Below are 26,071 nucleotides of genomic sequence, written 5' to 3' on the forward strand. Positions count from 1 at the left end.
TTTAAAAACACATGCAAACGCATGTGCTTAAAAACGCATGCATTTACATAGACAGCAATACGTTTTTTTGCCGCAAAAAATGCATGCTTTTTTTGCTGCAAAAAACGCCGCTAGAAATTGCTACATGTTGCATTTCTGCAACAAAACGCAAGCATAGAAACGACGCATGCGTCGTCAAAACGGGGCAAAACGCATGCAAAAAAACGCATGCGTTTTTAATGTTAAGTATATAAAAAAAAGCATGCTTTTTTTGCGCTAAAACGCAGCGGCAAAAAACGCAAATGTGAAACCAGCCTAAGTCTGACATTGTCGTTACTATACCAAGTTGAAGAATCATGTTGCAATGTCATTTTTACAGCACAAAAAGCACTGTAAAAACAAAACCCAAATATACAAAAGGCAGAATGGTGATTTTTCATCATTTCACCATACTACAAGTTTTTTCTCCGCTTTCCTGTGCATTGCATGGTAAAATTAATAGTGTCATACAAAAAGATGGCTTGTCCCACAAAAAAGTCCTCGTATAGCTATATTGCTAGAAAAATAATAAGTATATGGTTTAGGGGGAAAAACGGCAAAAATGAGTATGCAAACACTGAAAATTGCCTGGTCATGAAGGGGTTAAAGATTAAAAATAGTTACATTTATTTTTCAAAAATCAATAGTACAAGTGAAGATAAGACACTTGGTGATATCTCTTACATTACAGAAATCTGCTGCTTTAATTTCCTGGACTGATCATTCATTCTGTTCTTCAAGCGCCTCAGTTGATGTACATTCACAGTTTTTTGCACCTGTTCACATTTGCTCCATTGGAGGTGCCGGTCATGGTCAGTTTTTGTTTTACTTTGCAGTATACATTTGATGGTAGTTACTGTGTCCATATCTGACAAAGTAACTCTCCCGTAAGGCTGTTTTTAATTAGTGCTGGATCCTACCTGTCTCATCGGCCCAGGAGATGCACGTTTGATAACAAAAATGGTTGGAATCCTATCAAGGAAAAGTAAACCCAATGTGGCCAGTGGGGACACACAAAATGCCCAATTTGTGAGCCAAGTACCTTCCCTGTATAAATATAGTCTATTTGGCAATATTGCCATTAAAAATGTCTAATATTCAGTGTTCGAATATATCTGGTCTAACAGCACTCTGTGGTTTGCACATACAGCTGTCACGACAGCTTGCACCCGTCCACATTTGCTACATTCTCTTAGGAGGTGCTAGTTGTGTTTTTGTTACTATGACCATCTTCACTGAATACAGATTTTACTATGGTAGTGAATAGATATTCAGATCACTAAGGGATATGACAATTGGAGCTCATGCAACTTTTTGAGCGGTGGAGGTGGCTTGAGACATAGTCAGAGACCGAGAAGTTCACCGGAAACAACAGTTACATCAGGTATTAGATATCATCTAATGACAATTCAATGAAATTACCTTGGGGTGACACTGTAAAACAGAAAATAGCACTTTATGTATTGCCAAGATTATGTAGTAGTAGTCTTCAGCTCTCACATTTTCAAGTGACACCATCAGGAGAGCGCCCAAAGAAAGAGTAACATGATGGGGATTGCTAAGAAACATCTCTCCTCGTCGTAGAAACAAAGCCATAGCATCAAGCACAGGGCCAACAACAGAGGAAAGCAGTCTACGTTCCTTACATGCTTCAATACTGAGGGTCTGAAAACAATGAAAAAAAAATTAGCCCTGCCCAACTCTTGTTCTATTAACACAATAAAGGAAGCAGTAAGATTCCTGCTCCAGCAATATACAGTGATCTGTATGTACAAGAACTATATGTAGTTTGGATCCCTGGGAGAAACAAAACGGTAGAATATTTTTCAAGCCACATTCATGTCATAGAGGAATTCAAGACCAGAGCTCTGATTTTTGAAGGTTTTCTGTGCCATTTTCTTCTGGATTTGCATTGCAGATACAATATATCAGCCTAAAACAGTAATTCCATCCATCTGTATTGCAGTCAGCTCATGTATCGCAGGTCTAACACAAGGAATCGGAATGAAAAGCTTACCACTAGTGCAGTTATCATCTGAGACGATGAAGACCAGAACAACATGCTTTTGTCTTCATGTAAAGAACAGTTAAGTAGAAGTCTTATCATTGTGACTCCAGCAAACAGAACCTGAAAAATAAAAATAATTTTCAAGAAAATTAATAGAGTTTTGTTAACACTACAGTTATACTTTACCTTGCTCTACTGTAAGTGTTTCTTTCAACTCCACATTAGGGTTTTATCCAAGTAACAAATGTCTAAAATAAAGAGGTACTGCTCACCTGGTGTGGCGCTGCAAGACATAACACTAACGTATCAACCAAATACCCTGTTTTTTACATCTTTTACTAGCAATTGCGGATTACTGCAACATTTTTTCAAACTGAGTGTTTTTGGTTTTACTATTCTCTTTTGTGTCTTCAGGTTTCTTGGTGGTGTATGAACATGATCATACAGACTTGTTCACTGTGCAAGTAGCCCATGTGTTCCTGTTTCCATAATTGTTCTCTTGTGTCTACAAGTCTGGGGAGTTCCACCACTCCTCTTGGGCTATCTGCACAAAAGCTGTTCTACCCTGTATGCACACATGGATTTTTCCTCTCTGAACCCTGTTCACACAGGTTATATACAGATGATCAGGTTTTTAAATACATCAGATAGGGATTGCATACATTAGTTAGGACTGCTCTGATAAGGGTATACCGTGAAGATTGGTAGAGCAGCTTAGTATACATTTTTTGCAAAAAACGTATCAACCAAATACCCTGTTTTTTACATCTTTTACTAGCACTTGCGGATTACTGCAACATTTTTTCAAACTGAGTGTTTTTGGTTTTACTATTCTCTTTTGTGTCTTCAAGACATAACACTAGTAGCTTCATATTAGAGGTTTTCAATCTACTGCATTCTCCACAGGTTGGCAGATGCAATGTGGTAATAAGATCGGAGATGTGGGTAACTGGCCCTGCTACTGGTATGTACTCAAATAAATCCAATATGCGGTGTAGAAGGTAACATTGCAGTTTATTCTCAACTCGTTTGAAGTTGTCAGACGTCTTCAGGAGAACCACAAAGATTGTAGATTTAAATAGAACAGAAATTCAAATATGAGCATGTAAACAACTACATGGCGTGTTTATGACTTATCCCTTATCTATTACAAATAAAAGCTGAATAAGTCGTACACATGCCAAGTAGGTAATTTTTCTTTTGATGCTCATATTTGAATTTCTGTACTATTTAAGTCCATTACTTGCTCTTATGCACAATCCTGATAGCTCTCCTAAAAAAGTTTGACAACTTCAAAACGCATTAAGAATAAACTGCACTATTACCTTTTACACCGCATATAGGAATTATTTGTGGACATACCACAAAGACTAGTCCATCCCATTATATTATTAAGCTGCATTTACAGTGACATAAATATGAGCAAGCATTCTTAGAGCGCTTGCATTTTGATTATCTTTCTGTCCCAACAGGCTGCTGATAACCAGAAGAATGAGCAAAACACTCAGAAATAGGGTGAAACAACCTTATATGGAGCACAAAAGATCATCGTTTTAGGTGGTGTATCGTCTTCTATGACAGGCTATGTGCACTGAGTAATCAATTACAGATTGCTCACTAAGTATCATTAAGGCTCGATTTTGATGCAGGAGAGTCGGACGAGGGTAATGCAAGCGTCATGTGAGTGTAACGAGTTTTTATGCGAGTACAATCTAGCTTTTTTACATACAGCAATTCCCTGTCATTTACACAGTTTTTAAACAAAGTATTCTTCAAAACACACACAAATTATATATACAGTACAGGCCAAAAGTTTGGACACACCTTCTCATTTAAAGATTTTTCTGTATTTTCATGACTATGAAAATTGTACATTCACACTGAAGGCATCAAAACTATGAATTAACACATGTGGAATTATATACTTAACAAAAAAGTGTGAAACAACTGAAATTATGTCTTATATTCTAGGTTCTTCAAAGTAGCCACCTTTTGCTTTGATGACTGCTTTGCACACTCTTGGCATTCTCTTGATGAGCTTCAAGAGGTAGTCACCGGGAATGGTCTTCCAACAATCTTGAAGGAGTTCCCAGAGATGCTTAGCACTTGTTGGCCCCTTTGCCTTCACTCTGTGGTCCAGCTCACCCCAAACCATCTCGATTGGATTCAAGTCTGGTGACTGTGTCCAGGTCATCTGGTGTAGCACCCCATCACTCTCCTTCTTAGTCAAATAGCCCTTACACAGCCTGGAGGTGTGTTTGGGGTCATTGTCCTGTTGAAAAATAAATGATGGTCCAACTAAACGCAAACCGGATGGAATAGCATGCCGATGCAAGATGCTGTGGCAGCAATGTTGGTTCAGTATGCCTTCAATTTAAATAAATCCCCAACAGTGTCACCAGCAAAGCACCCCCACACCATCACAACTCCTCCTCCATGCTTTACGGTGGGAACCAGGCATGTAGAGTCCATCCGTTCACCTTTTCTGCGTCGCACAAAGACACGGTGGTTGGAACCAAAGATCTCAAATTTGGACTTCTCAGACCAAAGCACAGATTTCCACTGGTCTAATATCCATTCTTTGTGTTCTTTAGCCCAAACAAGTCTCTTCTGCTTGTTGCCTGTCCTTAGCAGTGGTTTCCTAGCAGCTATTTTACCATGAAGGCCTGCTGCACAAAGTCTCCTCTTAACAGTTGTTGTAGAGATGTGTCTGCTGCTAGAACTCTGTGTGGCACTGACCTGGTCTCTAAGCTGAGCTGATGTTAACCTGCGATTTCTGAGGCTGGTGACTCGGATAAACTTATCCTCAGAAGCAGACGTGACTCTTGGTCTTCCTTTCCTGGGACAGTCCTCATGTGAGAAAGTTTCTTTGTAGCGCTTGATGGTTTTTGCCACTGTAGTTGGGGACACTTTCAAAGTTTCCCCAATTTTTTGGACTCACTGACCTTCATTTCTTAAAGTAATGATGGCCACTCGTTTTTCTTTACATAGAATTTGTATTATGGCAAGAAAAAAGTAGCTAACAGTCTATTCAGTAGGACTATCAGCTGTGTATCCACCAGACATCTGCACAACACAACTGATTGTCCCAACCCCATTTATAAGGCAAGAAATCCCACTTATTAAACCTGACGGGGCACACCTGTAAAGTGAAAACCATTCCCGGTGACTACCTCTTAGTCATGAAAATACAGAAACATCTTTAAATGAAAAGGTGTGCCCAAACTTTTGGTCTGCACTGTATGTATATATATATATATATATATATATATATATATATATATATATATATATATATATATATATATATATATATATATATATATATATTAGTTAGGGCCAAAAATATTTGGACAGTGACACAAGTTTTGTTATTTTAGCTGTTTACAAAAACATGTTCAGAAATACAATTATATATATAATATGGGCTGAAAGTGCACACTCCCAGCTGCAATATGATAGTTTCCACATCCAAATCGGAGAAAGGGTTTAGGAATCGTAGCTCTGTAATGCATAGCGTCCTCTTTTTCAAGGGACCAAAAGTAATTGGACAATGGACTCTAAGGGCTGCAATTAACTCTGAAGGCGTCTCCCTCGTTAACCTGTAATCAATGAAGTAGTTAAAAGGTCAGGGGTGGATTCCAGGTGTGTGGTTTTGCATTTGGAAGCTGTTGCTGTGAGCAGACAACATGCAGTCAAAGGAACTCTCAATTGAGGTGAAGCAGAACATCCTGAGGCTGAAAAAAAAGAAAAAATCCATCAGAGATAGCAGACATGCTTGGAGTAGCAAAATCAACAGTTGGGTACATTCTGAGAAAAAAGGAATTGACTGGTGAGCTTGGGAACTCAAAAAGGCCTGGGCGTCCACGGATGACAACAGTGGTGGATGATCGCCGCATACTTAATTTGGTGAAGAAGAACCCGTTCACAACATCAACTGAAGTCCAGAACACTCTCAGTGAAGTAGGTGTATCTGTCTCTAAGTCAACAGTAAAGAGAAGACTCCATGACAGTAAATACAAAGGGTTCACATCTAGATGCAAACCATTCATCAATACCAAAAATAGACAGGCCAGAGTTAAATTTGCAGAAAAACACCTCAAGAAGCCAGCTCAGTTCTGGAAAAGTATTCTATGGACAGATGAGACAAAGATCAACCTGTACCAGAATGATGGGAAGAAAAAAGTTTGGAGAAGAAAGGGAACGGCACATGATCCAAGGCACACCACATCCTCTGTAAAACATGGTGGAGGCAACGTGATGGCATGGGCATGCATGGCTTTCAATGGCACTGGGTCACTTGTGTTTATTGATGACATAAGAGCAGACAAGAGTAGCCGGATGAATTCTGAAGTGTACCGGGATATACTTTCAGCCCAGATTCAGCCAAATGCTGCAAAGTTGATTGGACGGCGCTTCATAGTACAGATCGACAATGACCACAAGCATACATCCAAAGCTACCCAGGAGTTCATGAGTGCCAAAAAGTGGAACATTCTGCAATGGCCAAGTCAATCTCCAGATCTAAACCCAATTGAGCATGCATTTCACTTGCTCAAATCCAGACTTAAGACGGAAAGACCCACAAACAAGCAAGACCTGAAGGCTGCGGCTGTAAAGGCCTGGCAAAGCATTAAGAAGGAGGAAACCCAGCATTTGGTGATGTCCATGGGTTCCAGACTTAAGGCAGTGATTGCCTCCAAAGGATTTGCAACAAAATATTGAAAATAAAAATATTTTGTTTGGGTTATGTTTATTTGTCCAATTACTTTTGACCTCCTAAAATGTGGAGTGTTAGTAAAGAAATGTGTACAATTCCTACATTTTCTATCAGATATTTTTGTTCAACCCTTCAAATTAAACGTTACAATCTGCACTTGAATTCTGTTGTAGAGGTTTCATTTCAAATCCAATGTGGTGGCATGCAGAGCCCAACTCGCGAAAATTGTGTCACTGTCCAAATATTTCTGGCCCTAACTGTGTGTGTGTATATATATATATATATATATATATATATATATATATATATATATATATATATATATATATATATATATATATATATATATATATATATATATATATATATATATATATATACACACACACACCGTATTATATATATATATATATATATATATATATATATATATATATATATATATATATATATATATATATATATATATATATATATATATATATATATATATATATATATATACACATACACACACACACACACACCGTATATATATATTATATATATATATATATATATATATATATATATATATATATATATATATATATACACACATATATACACACACATACACACACTAGATGGTGGCCCGATTCTATCGCATCGGGTATTCTAGAATATGCATGTCCACGTAGTATATTGCCCAGCCATGTAGTATATTGCCCAGCCACGTAGTATATTGTCCAGCCATGTAGTATATTGCCCAAACACGTAGTATATTGCCCAGTGACGTAGTATATTGCCCAGCCACGTAGTATATTCCCCAGCCAGGTGGTATATTGCCCAGCCACGTAGTATATTGCCCAGCCACGTAGTATATTGCGCAGCCACGTAGTATATTGCTTAGTGACGTAGTATATTGCGCAGCCACGTGGTATATTGGCCAGTTACGTAGTATATTGCCCAGTGACGTAGTATATCGCACAGCAACATAGTATACAGCACAGAGCCACATAGAATATTGCCCAGTGACGTAGTATATTACCGAGTGATGTAGTATACAGCACAGAGCCACATAGTATATTGCACAGCGAAGTAGTATACAGCACAGAGCCACATAGTATATTGGCCAGTCACGTAGTATATTGCCCAGCTACGTAGTATATTGCCCAGCGAGGTTTGTCACAGGTGAAAAAATAAAAAATAAACATATACTCACCTTTCCGAAGGCCCCTTGTAGTCCATGGCATCTTGCGGTCCCAGGGTTGGTATCAGAGCCCAGGACTTGTGATGACGTTGCAGTCACATGACCGTGAGGTCATGGCAGGTCTTTCTAGCGCAGGCGCGCAGGGCCTGTAATGACGTCGCGGTCACATAACCGTGACGTCATGATAGGTCCTTGTCGCGCAGGGCCTGTGATGACATCGCGGTCACATGACCGTGACGTCATGGCAGGTCCTTCTGCCATACCATCTTTGTCACCGGAAACTGCAGCGGAAGATGCCAGCGGGAGCGGCTCAGCGGACTACGGAGGGTAAGTATAGCAAGTTTATTTTTTTAAAATTATTTTTAACATTACATTTTTTACCATTGATGCCACATAGGCAGCGTCAATAGTAAAAAGTTGGGGACACACAGGGTTAATAGCGGCGGTAACAGAGTGCGTTACCTGCGGCATAACGCGGTCCGTTACCGCCGGCATTAACCCTGTGTTAGCGGTGACCGGAGGGGAGTATGCGGGCGACAGGCACTGACTGCGGGGAGTAAGGAGCGGCCATTTTCTTCCGGACTGTGCCCGTCGCTGATTGGTCGCGGCAGCCATGACAGGCAGCTGGCGAGACCAATCAGCGAATGAATAACCGTGACAGAAAGACAGAAGGACAGAAAGACGGAAGCGACCCTTAGACAATTATATAGTAGATTAAATTTATATATACTATATATATATATATATATATATATATATATATATATATATATATATATATATATATATATATATATATATATATATATATAGGCTCCTTCCCCATAATCCTGTAGAATGTAAGCCCGCAAGGGCAAGGTCCTCGCCCCTCTGTATCAGTCCGTCATTGTTAGTTTGTTTACTGTAAGTGATATCTGTAATTTGTATGTAATCCCTTCTCATGTACAGCACCATGGAATCAATGGTGCTATATAAATAAATAATAATAATAATAAGAATACTACTATATAATTGTCTAAGGGTCACTTCCGTCTTTCTGTCTGTCACAGATATTCATTGGTCGCGGCCTCTGTCTGTCATGGAAATCCAAGTCGCTGATTGGTCGTGGCTGTTTGGCCGCGACCAATCAGCGATGGGCACAGTCCGGAAGAAAATGGCCGCTCCTTCCTCCCCGCAGTCAGTGCCCGGCGCCCTCATACTCCCCTCCAGTCAGCGCGAGACCACTACGTCATCATCTCGCGAGACCGTAATGCACTCTTCAGACCGGAGCGCGCGAGGAGCATCGGTAACTGGCCGTTTCGATCCGGAAAGTGAGTATGTAACTTTTTTAATTTTAATTATTTTTTTTTTTTACAGGGATATGGTGCATACTACGTGACTGGCCAATATACTACGTGACTGGGCAGTATACTACGTGACTGTGCTGTATACTACGTGGTTCTGTGCTGTATACTATGTGACTGGGCAATAAACTACGTGGCTGGGCAATATACTATGTGGACATGCATATTCTAGAATACCCGATGTGTTAGAATCGGGCCACCATCTAGTGTATATGTATGTATGTATGTATGTATGTATGTATGTATGTATGTATGTATGTATATATATATACATACATACATACATACATATACATACACACACACATTACCACAATGAATTTTAAACAAAACAATTCAGATGCAGTTGAAGTTCAGACTTTCAGCTTTCATTTGAGGGCATCCACATTACAATTGGATTAAGGGTTTAGGAGTTTTAACTCCTTAACATGTGCCACCAAAAGTAATTGGACAGATTCAATAATTTTAAATAAAATGTTCATTTTTAGTACTTGGTTGAAAACCCTTTGTTGGCAATGACTGCCTGGTCTTGAACTCATGGACATCACCAGACTTTGTGTTTCCTCCTTTTTGATGCTCTGCCAGGCCTTTGATGCTCTGCCGGGGGTAGCCGAGACCCCAGAGAACATGATTCGGGGTTTTTTTTACCGACCCCGCATTTGCGATCGCCGGTAATTAACCGTTTACCGGCGATCGCAAAAAAAAAAAAAACGCAATCTCTTTAATTTCTCTGTCCTCCGATGTGATCACACATCAGAGGACAGAGAAAGGGGGTCCCAGATAGCCCCCCGATACTCACCTATCTCCCCCCGTGCTCCTCGTGTCTGCCGGTGGGCGCCGCCATCTTCAAAATGGCGGGCGCATGCGCAGTGCGCCCGCCGGCCGGCACCTGGAGACTCTTTGGGGTCTCGGCTGCCGGGGGTAGCCGAGACCCCAAAGAACATGATCGGGGTCGGTTTTACCGACCCATGTTTTGCGATCGCCGGTAATTAACTGTTTACCGGCGACCGCAAAAAAAAAAAGAAAAAGAAATCAAAGTGTAGTTCTCTGTCCTTTGATGTGATCGCACATCAGAGGACAGAGAAATAGGGGGATTCGGGGACCCTGCCATACTCACCTGTGTCCCTGCATCCTCCTGCTGCTCCTCCTGGCAGCCGGGGAAAAGAAAATGGCGGGCGCATGCGCAGTGCACCCGCCATCTATCGCCATCTACCGGCAGACAGGAGAAGAGCAGTTGGGGCTAAAATTAGGGTTAGGGTTATGGCTAGGGTTAGGGTTACGGCTAGGGTTAGGGTTACGGCTAGGGTTAGGGCTAGGGTTAGGGTTGGGGCTAAATTTAGGGTTAGGGTTCTTTCACACTTACGTCGGTACGGGGCCGTCGCAATGCGTCGGCCCGACTTACCGACGCACGTTGTGAAAATTGTGCACAACGTGGGCAGCGGATGTAGTTTTTCAACGCATCCGCTGCCCAATCTATGTCCTGGGGAGGAAGGGGCAGAGTTACGGCCACGCATGCGGTCAGAAATGGCGGACGCGACGTACAAAAAAACGTTACATTGAACGTTTTTTGTGCCGACGGTCCGCCAAAACACAACTGATCCAGTGCACGACGGACGCGACGTGTGGCCACCCGTCACGATCCGTCGGCAATAAAAGTCTATGGGCAAAAAACGCATCCTGCGGGCACATTTGGAGGATCCGTTTTTTGTCCAAAACGACGGATTGCGACGGATGCCAAACGACGCAAGTGTGAAAGTAGCCTTAGGGCTAGGGTTAGGGCTAGGGTTGGGGCTAAAGTTAGGGATAGATTTGGGGTTAGGGTTTGGATTAGAGTTGGTATTAGGGTTAGGGTTGGCATTAGGGTTACGCTTGGGATTAGGGTTAGGTTTGGGATTAAGGTTAGGGTTGTGATTAGGGGTGTATTGGGATTAGGGTTAGGTTTGAGGTTAGGGTTGAGATTAGGATTAGGGGTGTGTTGGATTTAGGGTTTTGATTAGGGTTATGGTTAGGGTTGACATTAGGGTTGTTTTGGGGTAAGGGTTGTGATTATCGTTAGGGTTAGTGATTAGCATTAGTGATTAGGATTATGGATCGGGTTGGGATTAGGGTTAGGGGTGTGTTGGGGTTAGGGTTGGAGCTAGAATTGGGGGGTTTCCACTGTTTAGTTACATCAGGGGATCTCCAAACACGACAGCCAATTTTGCGCTCAAAAAGTCAAATGGTGCTCCCTCCCTTCTGAGCTCTGCCGTGCGCCCAAACAGTGGGTTACCCCCACATATGGGGCATCAGCGTACTCGGGATCAATTGGACAACAACTTTTGGGGTCCAATTTCTCCTGTTACCCTTGTGAAAATAAAAACTTGGGGGCTACAATATCTTTTTTGTGGAAAAAAAATATTTTTTATTTTCACGACTCTGCATTCTAAACTTCTGTGAAGCACTTGGGCATTCAAAGTTCTCACCACACATCTAGATAAGTTCCTTGGGGGGGTCTAGTTTCCAAAATGGGGTCACTTGTGGAGGGTTTCTACTGTTTAGGTACATCAGGGGCTCTGCAAACGCAACATAACACCCACAGACCATTCCATCAAAGTCTGCATTCCAAAACGGCGCTCCTTCCTCCCGAGCTCTGCCGTGCGCCCAAACAGTGGTTTACCCCCACATATGGGGTACCAGCATACTCAGGACAAATTGAACAACAGCTTTTGGGGTCCGATTTCTCTTGTTACCCTTGTGAAAATAAAAACTTGGGGGCTACAATATCTTTTTTGTGGAAAAAAAAATATTTTTTATTTTCACGACTGCATTCTAAACTTCTGTGAAGCACATGCGGGTTCAAAGTGCTCACCACACATCTAGATAAGTTCCTACCCCCTTTCCCTGCTAGAGAACTCTCAGACTACACTCAATACACCCAAGAGAGACATCACCAGACATATCCCATTTGTACATGGGTTCCACCCGTCCGTGTATAAAATACACAAAGCCATACGGAAACACTGGCCCTTACTTTCAACGGCCTATCCCGATATTCCGGAATTTAAACAACCATTCCTACCCTGTTTCAAACGGGCCCCCAACCTGAGAGACACCCTAGTCAAGGCCGATATAGGCCCCAGCACTGCCACACGACAACTCTTTCTCAACACTCCAAGAAGAGGAACCTTCCCGTGCTTGCATTGTGCGCAATGCAACAATGTTCTTAAAGGTGATACCATTACACATCCACGCTCAAGTAAGGAATTTAAAATCCATGGCTACTTCACATGCAACTCATCATATGTGGTCTATGTTTTAAAGTGCCCATGCGGTTTGCTTTATGTAGGAGAAACGTCCCAATCCATCCGCGACAGGGTGTCGAAGCATAAGTCCACTATCCGCTGTAGTAACCTCTTCTTACCAATACCTCACCACTTTGCTTCTGCGGGACACTATCTCTCAGTTAAAATTCCTCATTTTAGAACAAGTACCATTTCCGCGTTGGGGTGGCAACAGGATCCTCACCCTTAAAAAACGCAAAGCGTTTTGGATCCACACACTTGATACGCTGGCACCAAAGGGTCTAAACAGAGAGTATGAGTTGTCGGCTTTCACTTAGTATATTTATTTAGCAAACTGTCGGATTAACCTGTATTTAATTTATTGCATTGTGTACCTCGTCATTAATACATGTTTTTGTTCTCTCTAGAATCGTCTCTATTAAAAATGATGGGCACACTGCACCTTTCACCTGATATCTTGCCATGTTTCTGCCAGCCGACACCTACCGGAGGATTCCTCATCACGTCTCTTTCTAGGCACCACTAGTTCACCTATCTGGCTGCTGCAATTCCACGTACCCACTGCTGTGTGTATTGTTGTGTTTCTCCTTTTTTACAGGCACTCCTCTTCCCATCATTAACGCTACCATATAGGTTGTCCTCCCTCCATTCTCTCATATTCTCTATTCTATGTCTCCCCTTCCTTTTATTTTTATCCTCCTTTTTTCTGTTAGAGTTCTCGCTTTAGTCATTACCCCACCTGTTATACATCGCTCTCATTTTTTTCTTTTTTACTTTCATTTCGGTACCTATTCTATTCCATTAGGCTCCCTTTACTCTCCGGCCAATTCATTTCTTCCGGTTGCTGGATGCGCTCGTCACTGACTGTGGAACGCACACTCTGGGTGAACCGCATCACCATCTCCTTCCGTCCCACATCGGCCGGCGCATCGTCACTTCCGGTTATAGGTTCCTGCCCCCTTCTTCTCGGCGCCTGCTCTCGGCGCTATTTAAACCTGCTTTTCCCTCCACCGCGCAGACTTGCGGTGAACGCCGTGTCTAGAGGCGGTTCTTCTTCCCCTCTCCATCCAGCATAGTCAGGTAATATCCTCTCTTTTCTCCGTAAGGGAACCCCACTCCCTAGCCCATACTTACGCCTTCTCCCCTTGTTCTCTCCCGTAGTTAGCGGGTATTTTACCCTGCAGGTGGTCATTCCCCACCGTATCGTCTTTGCTCTCCAGGTACCATTTTGAGTCTTGTCTCTGTTTACCTATACTTTCCTATCTTGGCACGGATATAACATCAGCCTCTATGTCTCTTCTACAGCTCTTACTATCTCCCCCATCTACGCTGTTAGGGGCGTTCTACCTATGTGAGTATTAGGGGGTATTTCCTCTCCACACCAACCCGTGTTTTATCACTCATATGCTTTTCCGTTCCCCCCCTTGTTTTAGGCGCTAAATTCAGCTATATCTTTCTCAGCTCCATCTCCCTGGCCATATCGGCCTTCATAGGCACAGTACGTGTGTCCGTTTTTTCTACCTACTTTCTTTGTTCCGTTCACTGGCGGAGTCACGTTCTCTTATTATATTGACACCTAGCCTGGCTATTTGCTACCGTTTCCTCTTTTTCCGATTTATAAGTGAAGTATATGTTTCCTCTATTTTGACCTGCTTCATGTTAACCTTGTCTGTTTATTTGTATTTCTTTGTATATACTTTAGTTATTTTTGTACAGGATGTACTTTTTTGATTTCACTTTTTTTATTTTTGATATTGTAGTGACTGATGAAAGTCCCAAGGGACTGAAACGTTTCTTGTGCTACCAATAAATCGTTTCTACGGTTACTGAAGTTGAGTGCTAGACTTTCTTGCTATATATACTGATGGTTTGGGAACCTAAGTCTTAGCACCAGTTTGTAGCTGTGCACACGGTGTTTTACTTCAAGATAACTCCAGAGACCTGTGCCGGCCTGATCAGGTCTTATAAAAGACGATTATTAGCTGTAATTGCAAACAAAGGTTATTCCACAAAATATAAAACCTAGGGGTTGAATAATAATTGACCCACACTTTTATGTTTAAAATTTATAAAAATTTAACTGAGCAACAAAACTTTTTGGTTTGTAAGATTTATGCATCTGTTAATAATCCTGCTCTTGTTTGAAGTTTGAAGGCTCTAACTTATTTGCATCTTATTAACCCCTTAGCGACCGCCGATACGCCTTTTAACGGCGGCCGCTAAGGGTACTTAAACCACAGCGCCGTTAATTAACGGCGCTGTGGAAAAAGTGAATAGCGCCCCCCAGAGGCCGATTTTCTCCGGGGTCTCGGCTGCCGGGGGTAGCCGAGACCCCAGAGAACATGATTCGGGGGGTTTTTAATCCACCCCGCATTTGCGATCGCCGGTAATTAACCGTTTGCCGGCGATCGCAAAAAAAAAAAAACGCGATCTCTTTTTAATTTCTCTGTCCTCCGATGTGATCGCACACAGTGATAAGTATATATATATATATATATATATATATATATATATATATATATATATATATATATATATATATATATATATATATACACATACACAATGCCTACAAGTAGTATTCAACCCCCTGCAGGTTTAACCCCTTAGTGACAGAGCCAATTTGGTACTTAATGACCAGGCCAATTTTTGCAATTCTGACCACTGTCACTTTATGAGGTTATAACTCTGGAACGCTTCAATGGATCCCGCTGATTCGGAGATTGTTTTTTCGTGACATATTGTACTTCATGTTAGTGGTAACATTTCTTCGATATTACTTGCGATTATTTATGAAAAAAACGGAAATATGGCGAAAATTTTTAAAATTTTGCAATTTTCAAACTTTGTATTTTTATGCCCTTAAATCAGAGAGATATGTCACGAAAAATAGTGAATAAATAACATTTCCCACATGTCTACTTTACATCAGCACAATTTTGGAAACAAAATTTTTTTTTGTTAGGGAGTTATAAGGGTTAAAAACACAAAAATGATCTTTTCACCCACAAATTCTTATTTTCACAAGGGTAACAGGAGAAATTAGACCACAAAAGTTGTTGTGCGATTTCTCCTGAATACGTCGATACCCCATATGTGAGGGTAAACCACTGTTTGGGCGCACCGCAGAGCTTGGAAGTGAAGGAGCGCCGTTTTACTTTTTCAATGTAGAATTGGCTGGAATTGAGATTGGACGCCATGTCGCGTTTGGAGAGCCTCTGATGTGCCTAAACAGTGGAAACCCCCCACAAGTGACCCCATTTTGGAAACTAGACCCCATAAGGAACATATCTAGATGTGTGGTGAGCACTTTGAACCCCCATGTGCTTCACAGAAGTTTATAATGTAGAGCCGTGAAAAAAAAAAAAAAAAAAAAAAAAAAATCGCATTTTTTCTACAAAAATGATCTTTTTGCCCACAAATTTTTATTTTTACGAGGGTAACAGGAGAAATTAGACCACAAAAGTTGTTGTGCAATTTCTCCTGAGTACGCTGATACCCAATATGTGGGGGTAAACCACTGTTAGGGTGCACCGCAGAGCTTGGAAGAGAAGGAGTGCCGTTTTACTTTTTCAATGTAGAATTGGCTGGAATTGAGATTGGACGCCATGTCGCGTTTGGAGAGCCCCTGATGTGCCTAAACAGTGGAAACCCCCCACAAGTGACACCATTTTGGAAACTAGACCCCTTATTTTCCACCATAATATGCAAATAAAATGTTAAAAAAACAGACAATGTGATTTTCTGGATTTTTTTTTCTCAGTTTGTCTCCCATAGTTGAGGTCTACCTATGATGTAAATTACAGACGCCTCTCATCTTTTTTAAGTGGTGGAACTTGCACTATTGCTGACTGACTAAATACTTTTTTGCCCCACTGTACGTTCACACATACATACATTATATATATATATATATATATATATATATATATATATATATATATATATATATATATATATATATATATATATATATATATATACACACACATATATACATACACACACATATATATACACATACCTATACATTATATATATATATATATATATATATATGTATATATATATATATATATATATTCCTCACCTCACATATATAATCCTCATCCTCACCTGTCAGTCTGATGTCCACCTCTGTGCCGCCTATGTACCACCGCCAGAGTCCCCCTACTTCAATCCAGAATGCTTTGAGATATTACAAAGAGAGGCCGCCCATTATCAGGCCCTGGGCAAAGTTCTCATCTTTGGAGACCTCAATGCAAGAACAGGGAGAGAGACTTCCTGACCACGGATGGAAACATCTACATACTTGGAGCAGAGAATGACGGCCAAGACCCTGTACACATTGAGAGAAACAGCTATGACAGTACAGTCAACAAAAGTGACAGAAAGCTCCTGAACGTATGCAGAAGTTTAGGACTTCATATCCTTAATGGACGAAGCAAGGGTGACTCCTTAGGAAGGTATACACTAAACTCCCATATAGGGAGCAGTGTAGTAGATTACGCCATTACAGATCTGAACCTGCCAGATGTCAGCGCCTTCATAGTCACCCCACAAACGCACCTGTCAGACCACAGCCAACTTCTTCTCTACATGAAATCTACAGAGAAACCATCCACTCAGAAGCCACAGCAGAGGGGCCTCTTCACCCGGCCTCCATCCTATAAATGGTCTAAAATGTCAGCACTAAAGTATAAAGAAGCTTCCAGCAGACCTGAAATACAGCGGATGCTCCACCACTTCTACAACCTCGAGTACAAGCCAAACCCAGAGGGAGTGAGCCAAGCCGCAAAGGACCTCAACAATATATTCTAGGCAATGGCCAGACTGTCCGACCTTAAAAAAGTCGACTACAAGAGACCAAAAGAAACACAGGTCAATGGCTGGTTTAACAGAGAATGTAAAGCTGTACGGAAGACCCTGAGAACAGCCTCCAACAAGAAACACAGAGACCCCAACCACCTGGGTCTGAGGGAAGCCTATGACTCCATACAAAGGCAGTACGAAACCATCCTCAGGAGGAAGAAGCAGAGTTACATCCCTATCAAGCTTAACCAACTCCAAGACGCCCTCCAAGACAACTCCTTCTGGGAACTATGGAACCACATGGGCACCAAAGACAAGAAAAACAACACCCATATTAAAAATGGCAACCTCTGGCTCCAATACTTCAGAGATCTCTATAAAGACATTCCAAAGGAAGGACTAAGCCAAGAACAGGAAAACATAATGGCGACACTAAAAGCAATGGAGGAAAAAAATCAAAAACTTCCAAAACCCGGTGGACACACCTATAACACTACAGGAAGTAGCCGAGAGACTCTCCTCCATAAGATGTAGAAAAGCCGGTGGCCTGGATGGAATCCTACCAGAAATGCTGAAGTACAGTCCACCAGAAATACAGGCTGCAATGGTTAAACTCTTCAACATTGTGCTGAGTGCTGGCTACTTCCCTCGTACCTGGAACCAAGGCCTCATCACATCCATCCACAAGAGTGGGGACAGGTATGACCCAGCCAACTACAGAGGCATATGTGTCAGCAGCAACCTGGGAAAACTGTTCAACAGTATACTGAACAAGAGTATCCTCACCTTCCTCACCGAACACAACGTCCTCAGCAAGAGCCAAGCAGGGTTCATGCCGAACCACCGCACCACTGACCACATCTATACTCTGCACAGCCTCATTCAGAGACATGTCTACAATACAAAGAATGGGAAGATATACGCCTGCTTTGTGGACTTTAAAAAGGCCTTTGATTCAGTGTGGCACCCGGGCTTATTCCTGAAACTGCTGGAGAGCGGAATAGGAGGAAAGACCTACGATGTCATCAAAAGCTCCTACACCGAGAACTGCTGCAGCGTGAGTGTGAACAGCAGAAGAACGGCTTATTTCCAGCAAAGCCGCGGAGTCAGACAAGGCTGCAGCCTAAGTCCAACGCTCTTCAACATTTACATCAACGAGCTGGCTACCGCCCTGGAATCCTCCTCCACGATGCTCAGGTGAAATTCCTGCTGTATGCAGATGACCTGCTGCTGCTGTCACCAACCGAGAAAGGCCTCCAGGACAACCTGAAAATCCTAGAGAAATTCAGCTCCACCTGGGCTCTACCGGTCAACCTAAAGAAAACCAACACCATGGTGTTCCAGAGGAGAAAGAGAAGATCAGACCAGCACCCATCATTTGTCCTTAACAACTGCGACCTCACAGGAACGGACAAATATACCTACCTGGGTCTAGAGATTCACCGGTCAGCGAGCTTCAAACAAGCCATAGAGACCCTGAAAGACAAGGCCTGCAAAACATTCTATGCCATCCAAAGGAAACTCTACCATCTGAAGCCACAAGTGAGGGAATGGCTAAAAATCTTCGACTCCATCATCGCCCCAATCCTCCTGTATGGCAGCGAAGTCTGGGGTCCTCACACCTACCCAGACTGGTCAAGGAGGGATTCCAGTCCAACAGAAATATTCCACCTGGAAATCTGCAAGCACCTTCTCCAGGTCCATCGGAGCACCTCCAACAGTGCTTGTCGGGCCAAGCTGGGCAGATTCCCTCTACACCTAACAGTTCTAAAGAGGGTGCTGTCATTCCGGGCTCACCTGCATAGGAGCAATCCAAGCTCCCATCACCATAAAGCCCTGATACATATAGGTGAAACAGAAAAACCAGAACTCTCGGAACAGCCCAGCCAAACCCAACCGGACCAGAACACCAATCACAACAACCTGACAAAAGCCGGAATCAGGAAGATGGCAGACGAAGGCCAGGAGAGGTATGTCAGTGACTGGAAGAATGATATCATCAGCTCACAGAAACTGATCATGTACCAGAGTCTACAGAGAGACTACAGACTGGCCCCATATCTGGAGAAACTCCCAGACCCCAGAGTTCGCAAGATCCTGAACCAATATAGACTCAGTGCCCACAGTCTGGCCATCGAATGTGGCCGACACAGGCAGAACTACAAGCCCAGGGAGGAAAGACTGTGCCAACACTGTGATCAGGAGGCCATAGAGGACGAAACCCACTTCCTGCTACACTGCTCCAAATACTCAGCAGTGAAGGACACTCACTTCAGGAGACTCTCACATCTCTTCCCGGACGTCATCACCATGAAGGAGGAAGAGAAAACATATATCCTGCTGGGAGAAGAAGAGAGAGCAGTGGAGATAGCAGTGCAGTATGTGAGCGAATGTCAGACTGCGAGAAAGAGAACTATGATGCCATGGACTATAGCCCCCACAATGGATCTGCCCCATCCACCTCCCCTATGCCATGGACTATAGCCCCCACAATGGATCTGCCCCCATCCACCTTCCCTATGCCATGGACTATAGCCCCCACAATGGATCTGCCCCCGTCCACCTTCCCTATGCCATGGACTATAGCCCCTGCCCTGGATCTGCCCCCATTCACCACCACTATGCCATGGACTATAGCCCCTACCCTGGATCTGCCCCCATCCACCTTCCCTACAGCTCCTACCCAACATCCCCACAGTCCCTATCCCTTTTGCCTCTATACACATGCTTTGGCAAAACTGATGTGTATTTGGTCCTGCCAATAAAGCTTCTTTGAATCTTGAATCAATATATCAATGGCACGCTATCCAGGCAATAAAGTCCACATTTTTCTTTACTTTTTGTGCTGCTTTCCTTTTTTCTACATATTATCTGGAGTCATTGGACTATTGACTGGGAAAGCTTTGCACTTTGTCAGGTATTTTGTTAGATGCTGTTCCAATTTTTGCATATATATATATATATATATATATATATATATATATATATATATATATATATATATATATATATATATATATATATATATATATATATATATATATATATATATATATATATATATATATATATAGTGAGGTGCCAGGGGGAGAAGTACTAGAAAACATAGGTTTCTCCCCGTTTCATTTCATATGTATCACGGTATTGATTGTGGAGCGGTTTATTTCACTGTAATCTGGTCCTGGTTTCTTTAGTGATCAGCCTGAAAGGACTGGTGCTTCCCTTCCACACATGCAATCCAGTTTCCGACCTATCGGCACGCCATCTTTATTGTTGAAATCTCAAATGGCCAGGAACTTTTTCCAGGTTCTAGAGTAGATCTTTGTTGTGATCTTTTTTCTACTCTATAAAAGGGTACCTACTAAATTTGGGGAGAAGACCTTGTCTTAACAATGACCGCTCAAACTCCATGCCGTCAAATGGAGTCCCTTCACTTGTGGATGGCTGATCGGTACCTGGTAGAGTAAGTTCGGGATGTCCGGAAGTACCCAGGGTCGCCTACCGACACAGTCCTGAGCCATGCGAACCAAGTCCTCCAGGGCCAGAGGATTCTCCCTGGGATTTGGGGAACAGAATTTTTCCATTTTTCTGTTGCCTCTGGTGACAAAGAGGTCCACCTCTGGTAGACCCCCATTTGCGGACAATCCGATTGAAGATGTCCCTGTTTAGAGACCATTCTCCTTGTCTTAAGGTATTTCTGCTGAGAGAATGGTAGTTACTCACCGATAATGGTGTTTCTCTGAGCCCATGACGGCACCACGGAGAGAGGAGTTCCGCCCACCAAGGACAGGAAACCTACAGATAAAAAGGCGGTACCTCTCTCTCGCATCAGTTGTTTACAGAGCATGAAGGGAATATCAGGTTAATAGTTTCAACATTACTAAGCCTTAATAGAGATACCGTGTGCTTATTGCTAAATATTTAACTAAACATTATAATAGTGTGCACACCCACACGTGAAGGGAGGGAATGTACGGGTGCCGTCATGGGCTCAGACAAACACAGTTATCGGTGAGTAACTAACATTTTCTCTGTCCCCCATGACGGCACCACGGAGAGAATTGCAGAGACTGTACATTATGGAGGGACTACCGCTTCCAGAACCCTTTTACCAAATGTAAGGTCTGAAGAAGAAGTTAAGTCCAACCGATAGTGCTTAAAGAAGGTTGAAGGTGAAGACCAAGTAGCCGCTCTACATATCTGGTCAATTGAAGCACCGGCTCTTTCTGCCCAGGAAGCAGACATAGCTCTAGTTGAATGAGCTTTAACCTCCCCTGGAACTGGCATCCCGCTTGAGGTATACGTGAGGTTGATGGCATCTCTGATCCATCTTGCCAGTGTACCCTTGGAGGCCTTTTTGCCTTTTCGAGGGCCCTGAAAACACACAAAAAGATCTATCCTCCCTACACTCTCTAGTAGCTTCCAGGTAATGAATGAGACACCTTCTAACATCCAATGTGTGTAATGTTTTTTCCCCTTCGTTTTTAGGGTTTGGACAGAAGGAGGGGGGGGAAGGGGGGAGATCTTTTGGAACCGGGAAGCTACTTTTGGTAAATATGCCAGATCTGTTTTTAATACCACCCTGTCATCTAAGATTTGTGTGAAGGGTGGGCCAGCTGACAAGGCTTGTATGCCACTAACCCTTCGGGCTGAAGTAAGGGCTGCCAAAAGGGAGGTTTTAAAGGGTAGCATCTTTAAAGGAAGTTCCTCTAAGGGCTCAAAGGGGGGTTTAGTTAAGGCTGTGAGGACTAAATTTAGGTCCCACTGTGGGGCCCTTCGTAAGGGTAGAGGTCTAGATCTTTCTGCCGCATTAACGAATCTGGAAACCCAATGCTTCCTTGCTAGGTTGTAGTTAAACAGTTCCCCCCCCATGCTGCAACCTTAAGTGTGCTCGTGGCTAGTCCTTTCTCTAGCCCATTTTGTAAGAACTCTAATACGGCTTTAAGCGGGATTCCTTCAGACACTTAAGAGCCTGAGGAAGAGAGGAATTTTTTCCAAATTTTACCATATTGCTTGGTGGTTGTTAGTTTCCTACTTTTCAGGAGGGTTGACACTAAGCCTTGAGAAAAGCCGCTCTCTATCAGTAACCCCCTTCCAAATTCCAAGCTGTCATATGTAAACTTGCTACCTGCGGGTGTGTTACTGATCCCTGGAATAGGAGATTGGGCAGATCTGGGAGTACCCAAGGATCTGTTACAGACATTCTCCTGACCCAAGAAAACCAAATCCTCTTCGGCCAGAAGGGGGCTATTAATATTTCTCGGGCCCTGTCCTCCCTTATCTTCCTCAGAACTGCTGGTATCAATGCGATTGGGGGAAACGCATAAGCCAGTTTGTGGTTCCGAGGAATTAGGAAGGCGTCCAACGCCACCGGTTTTCCTGCTGGGTTTATGGAACAAAAGGTGGTCACCTTTCGATTTAGATTGTTCGCAAAGAGATCTATAACAGGAGTTCCCCATGTCTCCGTGATCTGATTGAATGTGGATTGGTTCAGCTCCCATTCCCCTTGTCTTAGGCGGAACCGAGTAAGGTAGTCTGCTTTGAGATTGTCCACCCCTTTTATGTGAAGAGCCGACAAGGATGCTAAATTGTTCTCTGCCATCTGTAAGATTGAGTGTGTCACTTCCATCAGTGGTTGAGAGTGGGTGCCTCCCTGATGGTTCAGGTAGGCCACTACCACCCTGTTGTTTGAAAATATTCTTACATGATGTGAGCGAAGGGGGATCAGGAATTTTATAAGTGCGAATTTCACTGCTAGTAATTCCTTCATATTGGAGGATACTGCTTTTAAGTCGTCTGACCATGTCCCCTGAGCCACTAGATCGTCTAGGTGAGCCCCCCAACCCATGGGACTTGCGTCCGTAGTTACCACTTTTGATATTGGGACTACCCATGGAAGGCCGCGGCTCAGAGTGCTCTATCAATACATGCCAATGGAGTTCCCTCGTATGTGACTGGGCCCATTGGACCGCAGAAATGCAGGCTGTCATAGACCTCAGAGGAGACATTGCTTCTCGGAGCGATAAAGAGGGGAGTTCCCTTGCCCGGGACACTAGCCCCACCATCTTTTGGATTTTCCCTTAGGGTAGGCGACACTCTTGGGAGATGGAATCTAGCGAAATGCCCAGATATTCCTGAATCTGACTCGGTATTAACCTGGACTTTTCTAGATTTAGGAGCCAACCCAAGTTTTTTAAAGAGTCCATGACTATTTCCAGCTCATTTTTGCAATGCTGGGGAGAGTTGCCGATCACCAGGAAATCGTCTAAGTATGGGATGATTAGGGTGTTTTGTTTTCTCAGAATTGCCATGACTTCTGCTGTCAGTTTGGTGAACACCCTTGGGGCTATCGCGAGACCGAAAGGGAGAGCTGCAAATTGAAAATGTCTTACAACCCCCTCGATCTCGATCGCCACCCTGATAAATTTTTGGAAGTCTCTGTGAATGGGGACGTGATAGTATGCGTCCTTTAAGTCTAATACTACCATGAAACAACGCGGAAACAACATTTTGACTGCTGTTTTTATTGTTTCCATTTTGAATGGTTCCACTATCAGGTGTTTGTTTACATTTTTTAAATTGATAATTGTCCTGAAAGACCCGTCTGGCTTTTTCCTGAGAAAAACCAGAGAGTAGAACCCTTTCCCTCTTTCTCGGGGAGGGACTTCCAGAAGAACCCCTTTGCCTAGCAATGTTGCGACTTCCTGTTCCAGAGCTATTCGCTCCTGTGGAGAAGCTCTCTGAGACGTTACCAGGAAGGACGGCTGAGGAAAAGTGAGGAATCTGAACTTTAGTCCCGATCTTATCAATTCTAGAATCCAGGTGCTGCATGTTATCTTTTCCCAGGCTGAGAAAAAGAGGGACAATCTTCCTCCCACCTGGGGCGAAAGTTCATTGTGAGGGGTTTTTGGTATCGGTGGGGCTTTTGTTGAATATAAACCCCTTATTTTTGTTCTTTTTGTCCTCCCACCTGTCCTGTGTTCTAGGGGGTTTTCTACGGTTGAATCTCTTACTCCGAAAGTGATGTTTGTAAGATGGATATGCCAGGATGGGGAAGGACTTCTTTTTGTCCCCTGCCTTTTCCAAAATATCATCCAGAGTGGAGCCAAATAGAAATTATCCTTCACAGGGAATATTACATAGCTTTGACTTTGTTTGAAGGTCTCCAGGCCAACACTTGAGCCAGAGAGCTCTTCTGGCCGTCAGCCTGATGGAATTTGCTGACTCATCGGCCAGGAAAGCGGCTGCCCCTTTCATTACTGGCAAGGTACTTATTATACTGTCTCTGGATGATCTCCCTTTGAGCTGAGATTCAAGCTGGTCTAGCCACACCATCAGGGAGCGGGAAGTACAAGCAGCGGCCACTGCTGGTTTCAGTCCCCCTTCCAGCTGCTTCCCAGGAACTTTTTAGAAAAGCATCCGCTTTTTTGTCCATGGGGTCCTTTAAGACCCCCATATCCTCAAAAGGTAGGGCAAACTTAATTTAAAGGTATCCCCCACTTGAGTTTTAATCAATGTTTTGAGTTCTGTAGCGAACCCTGGACACCCCTCGCAGACTGTTTGCTCTATACAGGATTTACACAATCTCTTTTCCCGCATAGAAGGCAAACCTTCTTTACAAAGCACGCAGATTCTGTGTTTGGACTTCCCTGAGCTTTTCTTTCCCTAAGAAGACAAGCAAGAGAAAGAGTAGGCTCTATTAGCCGGAGCATTCACAGAGATCACTCACCACCTGGTGTGCCCCTCAGTACCGGCTGTGTACGGTCCATATCCACTACGGGATGCTCCTTTGGTGTGGATGCAGCACTAGAATTCTTGGTGAGCTGGGATCCTGACCGTGCCCCAGATCCACGCTGCTGGCCATGAGGGATTCCTTTCCCCTGCTGCCGATGATTTGATGATTTATATAAGACACTGCCACCTAGTTGTCCGAAAGGATCCGGACGTGGTGTCCCTGTAGATATACGAGGAGTTTTTTAACTGATAACTCAATTGTCATCAACTCCCTCTGGTTAGATGAAGATGTCGTCTGAGAGTCCCTGAACCATAATGTCACCCATGTGGGCCCCCCACCCCAAAGGGCTAGCATCTGTGGTTATTATACGAGTTATATGTGTTACCCAAGGAACAGCCGCAGATAATTTATCAATGTCTAGCCACCATCTAAGGGACATAAGGGTTAGCAGACTTAATGCTATCTTTTTGCCTGTAGGCGCTGAGAACAGCGCGGGATGCCAGGCCAGCAAGCGGTGCCCTGGACGGTGCCAACAACATGCCACCAGCCTCACACAGCCCCCAGCAGCAGCCACACACAACAGGAGCAGACCACCAGGTGAAGATACTTACCCAACGCTGACCTCCCTGTAGATGGATAACCCCCGGAAACCTCTCCCTGCTGCGAACACCACCGCTGTGCAGCCCTGCCAAGACCACCGTGACGTCTCCAGGATCTCTGCACCGGACGAGATAGGAGACATGACAATGTATGTAGGTTACTGTGAACAATCCTGCTGACAGGTTCCCTTTAACCCCTTAAGCCCCGAGGGTGGTTTGCACATTAATCACCGGGCCAATTTTTACATTTCTGACCACTGTCCCTTTATGAGGTTATAACTCTGGAACACTTCAACGGATCCCGGTGATTCTGACACGGTTTTCTCAAGACTTATTGTCCTTCATGATAGTGGTAAAATTTAT

At 43.3% G+C, this 26,071-nt stretch overlaps 1 protein-coding gene across 2 annotated transcripts in view; it reads right to left on the minus strand.

Annotated features, from left to right (window-relative positions):
- URB2 (URB2 ribosome biogenesis homolog) overlaps positions 1-26,071 on the minus strand; it is a 290,020-nt gene that overhangs the window by 99,597 nt on the left and 164,352 nt on the right. For both annotated transcript variants that reach the window (XM_069753059.1, XM_069753058.1), the window contains 2 exons: positions 2,036-2,146; positions 1,441-1,683 (listed from right to left, as the gene is read on the minus strand). In XM_069753059.1, the coding sequence (XP_069609160.1) occupies positions 1,441-1,683; positions 2,036-2,146 (354 nt within the window). The remainder of the gene's footprint in view (positions 1-1,440; positions 1,684-2,035; positions 2,147-26,071) is intronic.

Source organism: Ranitomeya imitator, chromosome 2 (assembly GCF_032444005.1).
Source record: "Ranitomeya imitator isolate aRanImi1 chromosome 2, aRanImi1.pri, whole genome shotgun sequence".
Taxonomy (NCBI): domain Eukaryota; kingdom Metazoa; phylum Chordata; class Amphibia; order Anura; family Dendrobatidae; genus Ranitomeya; species Ranitomeya imitator.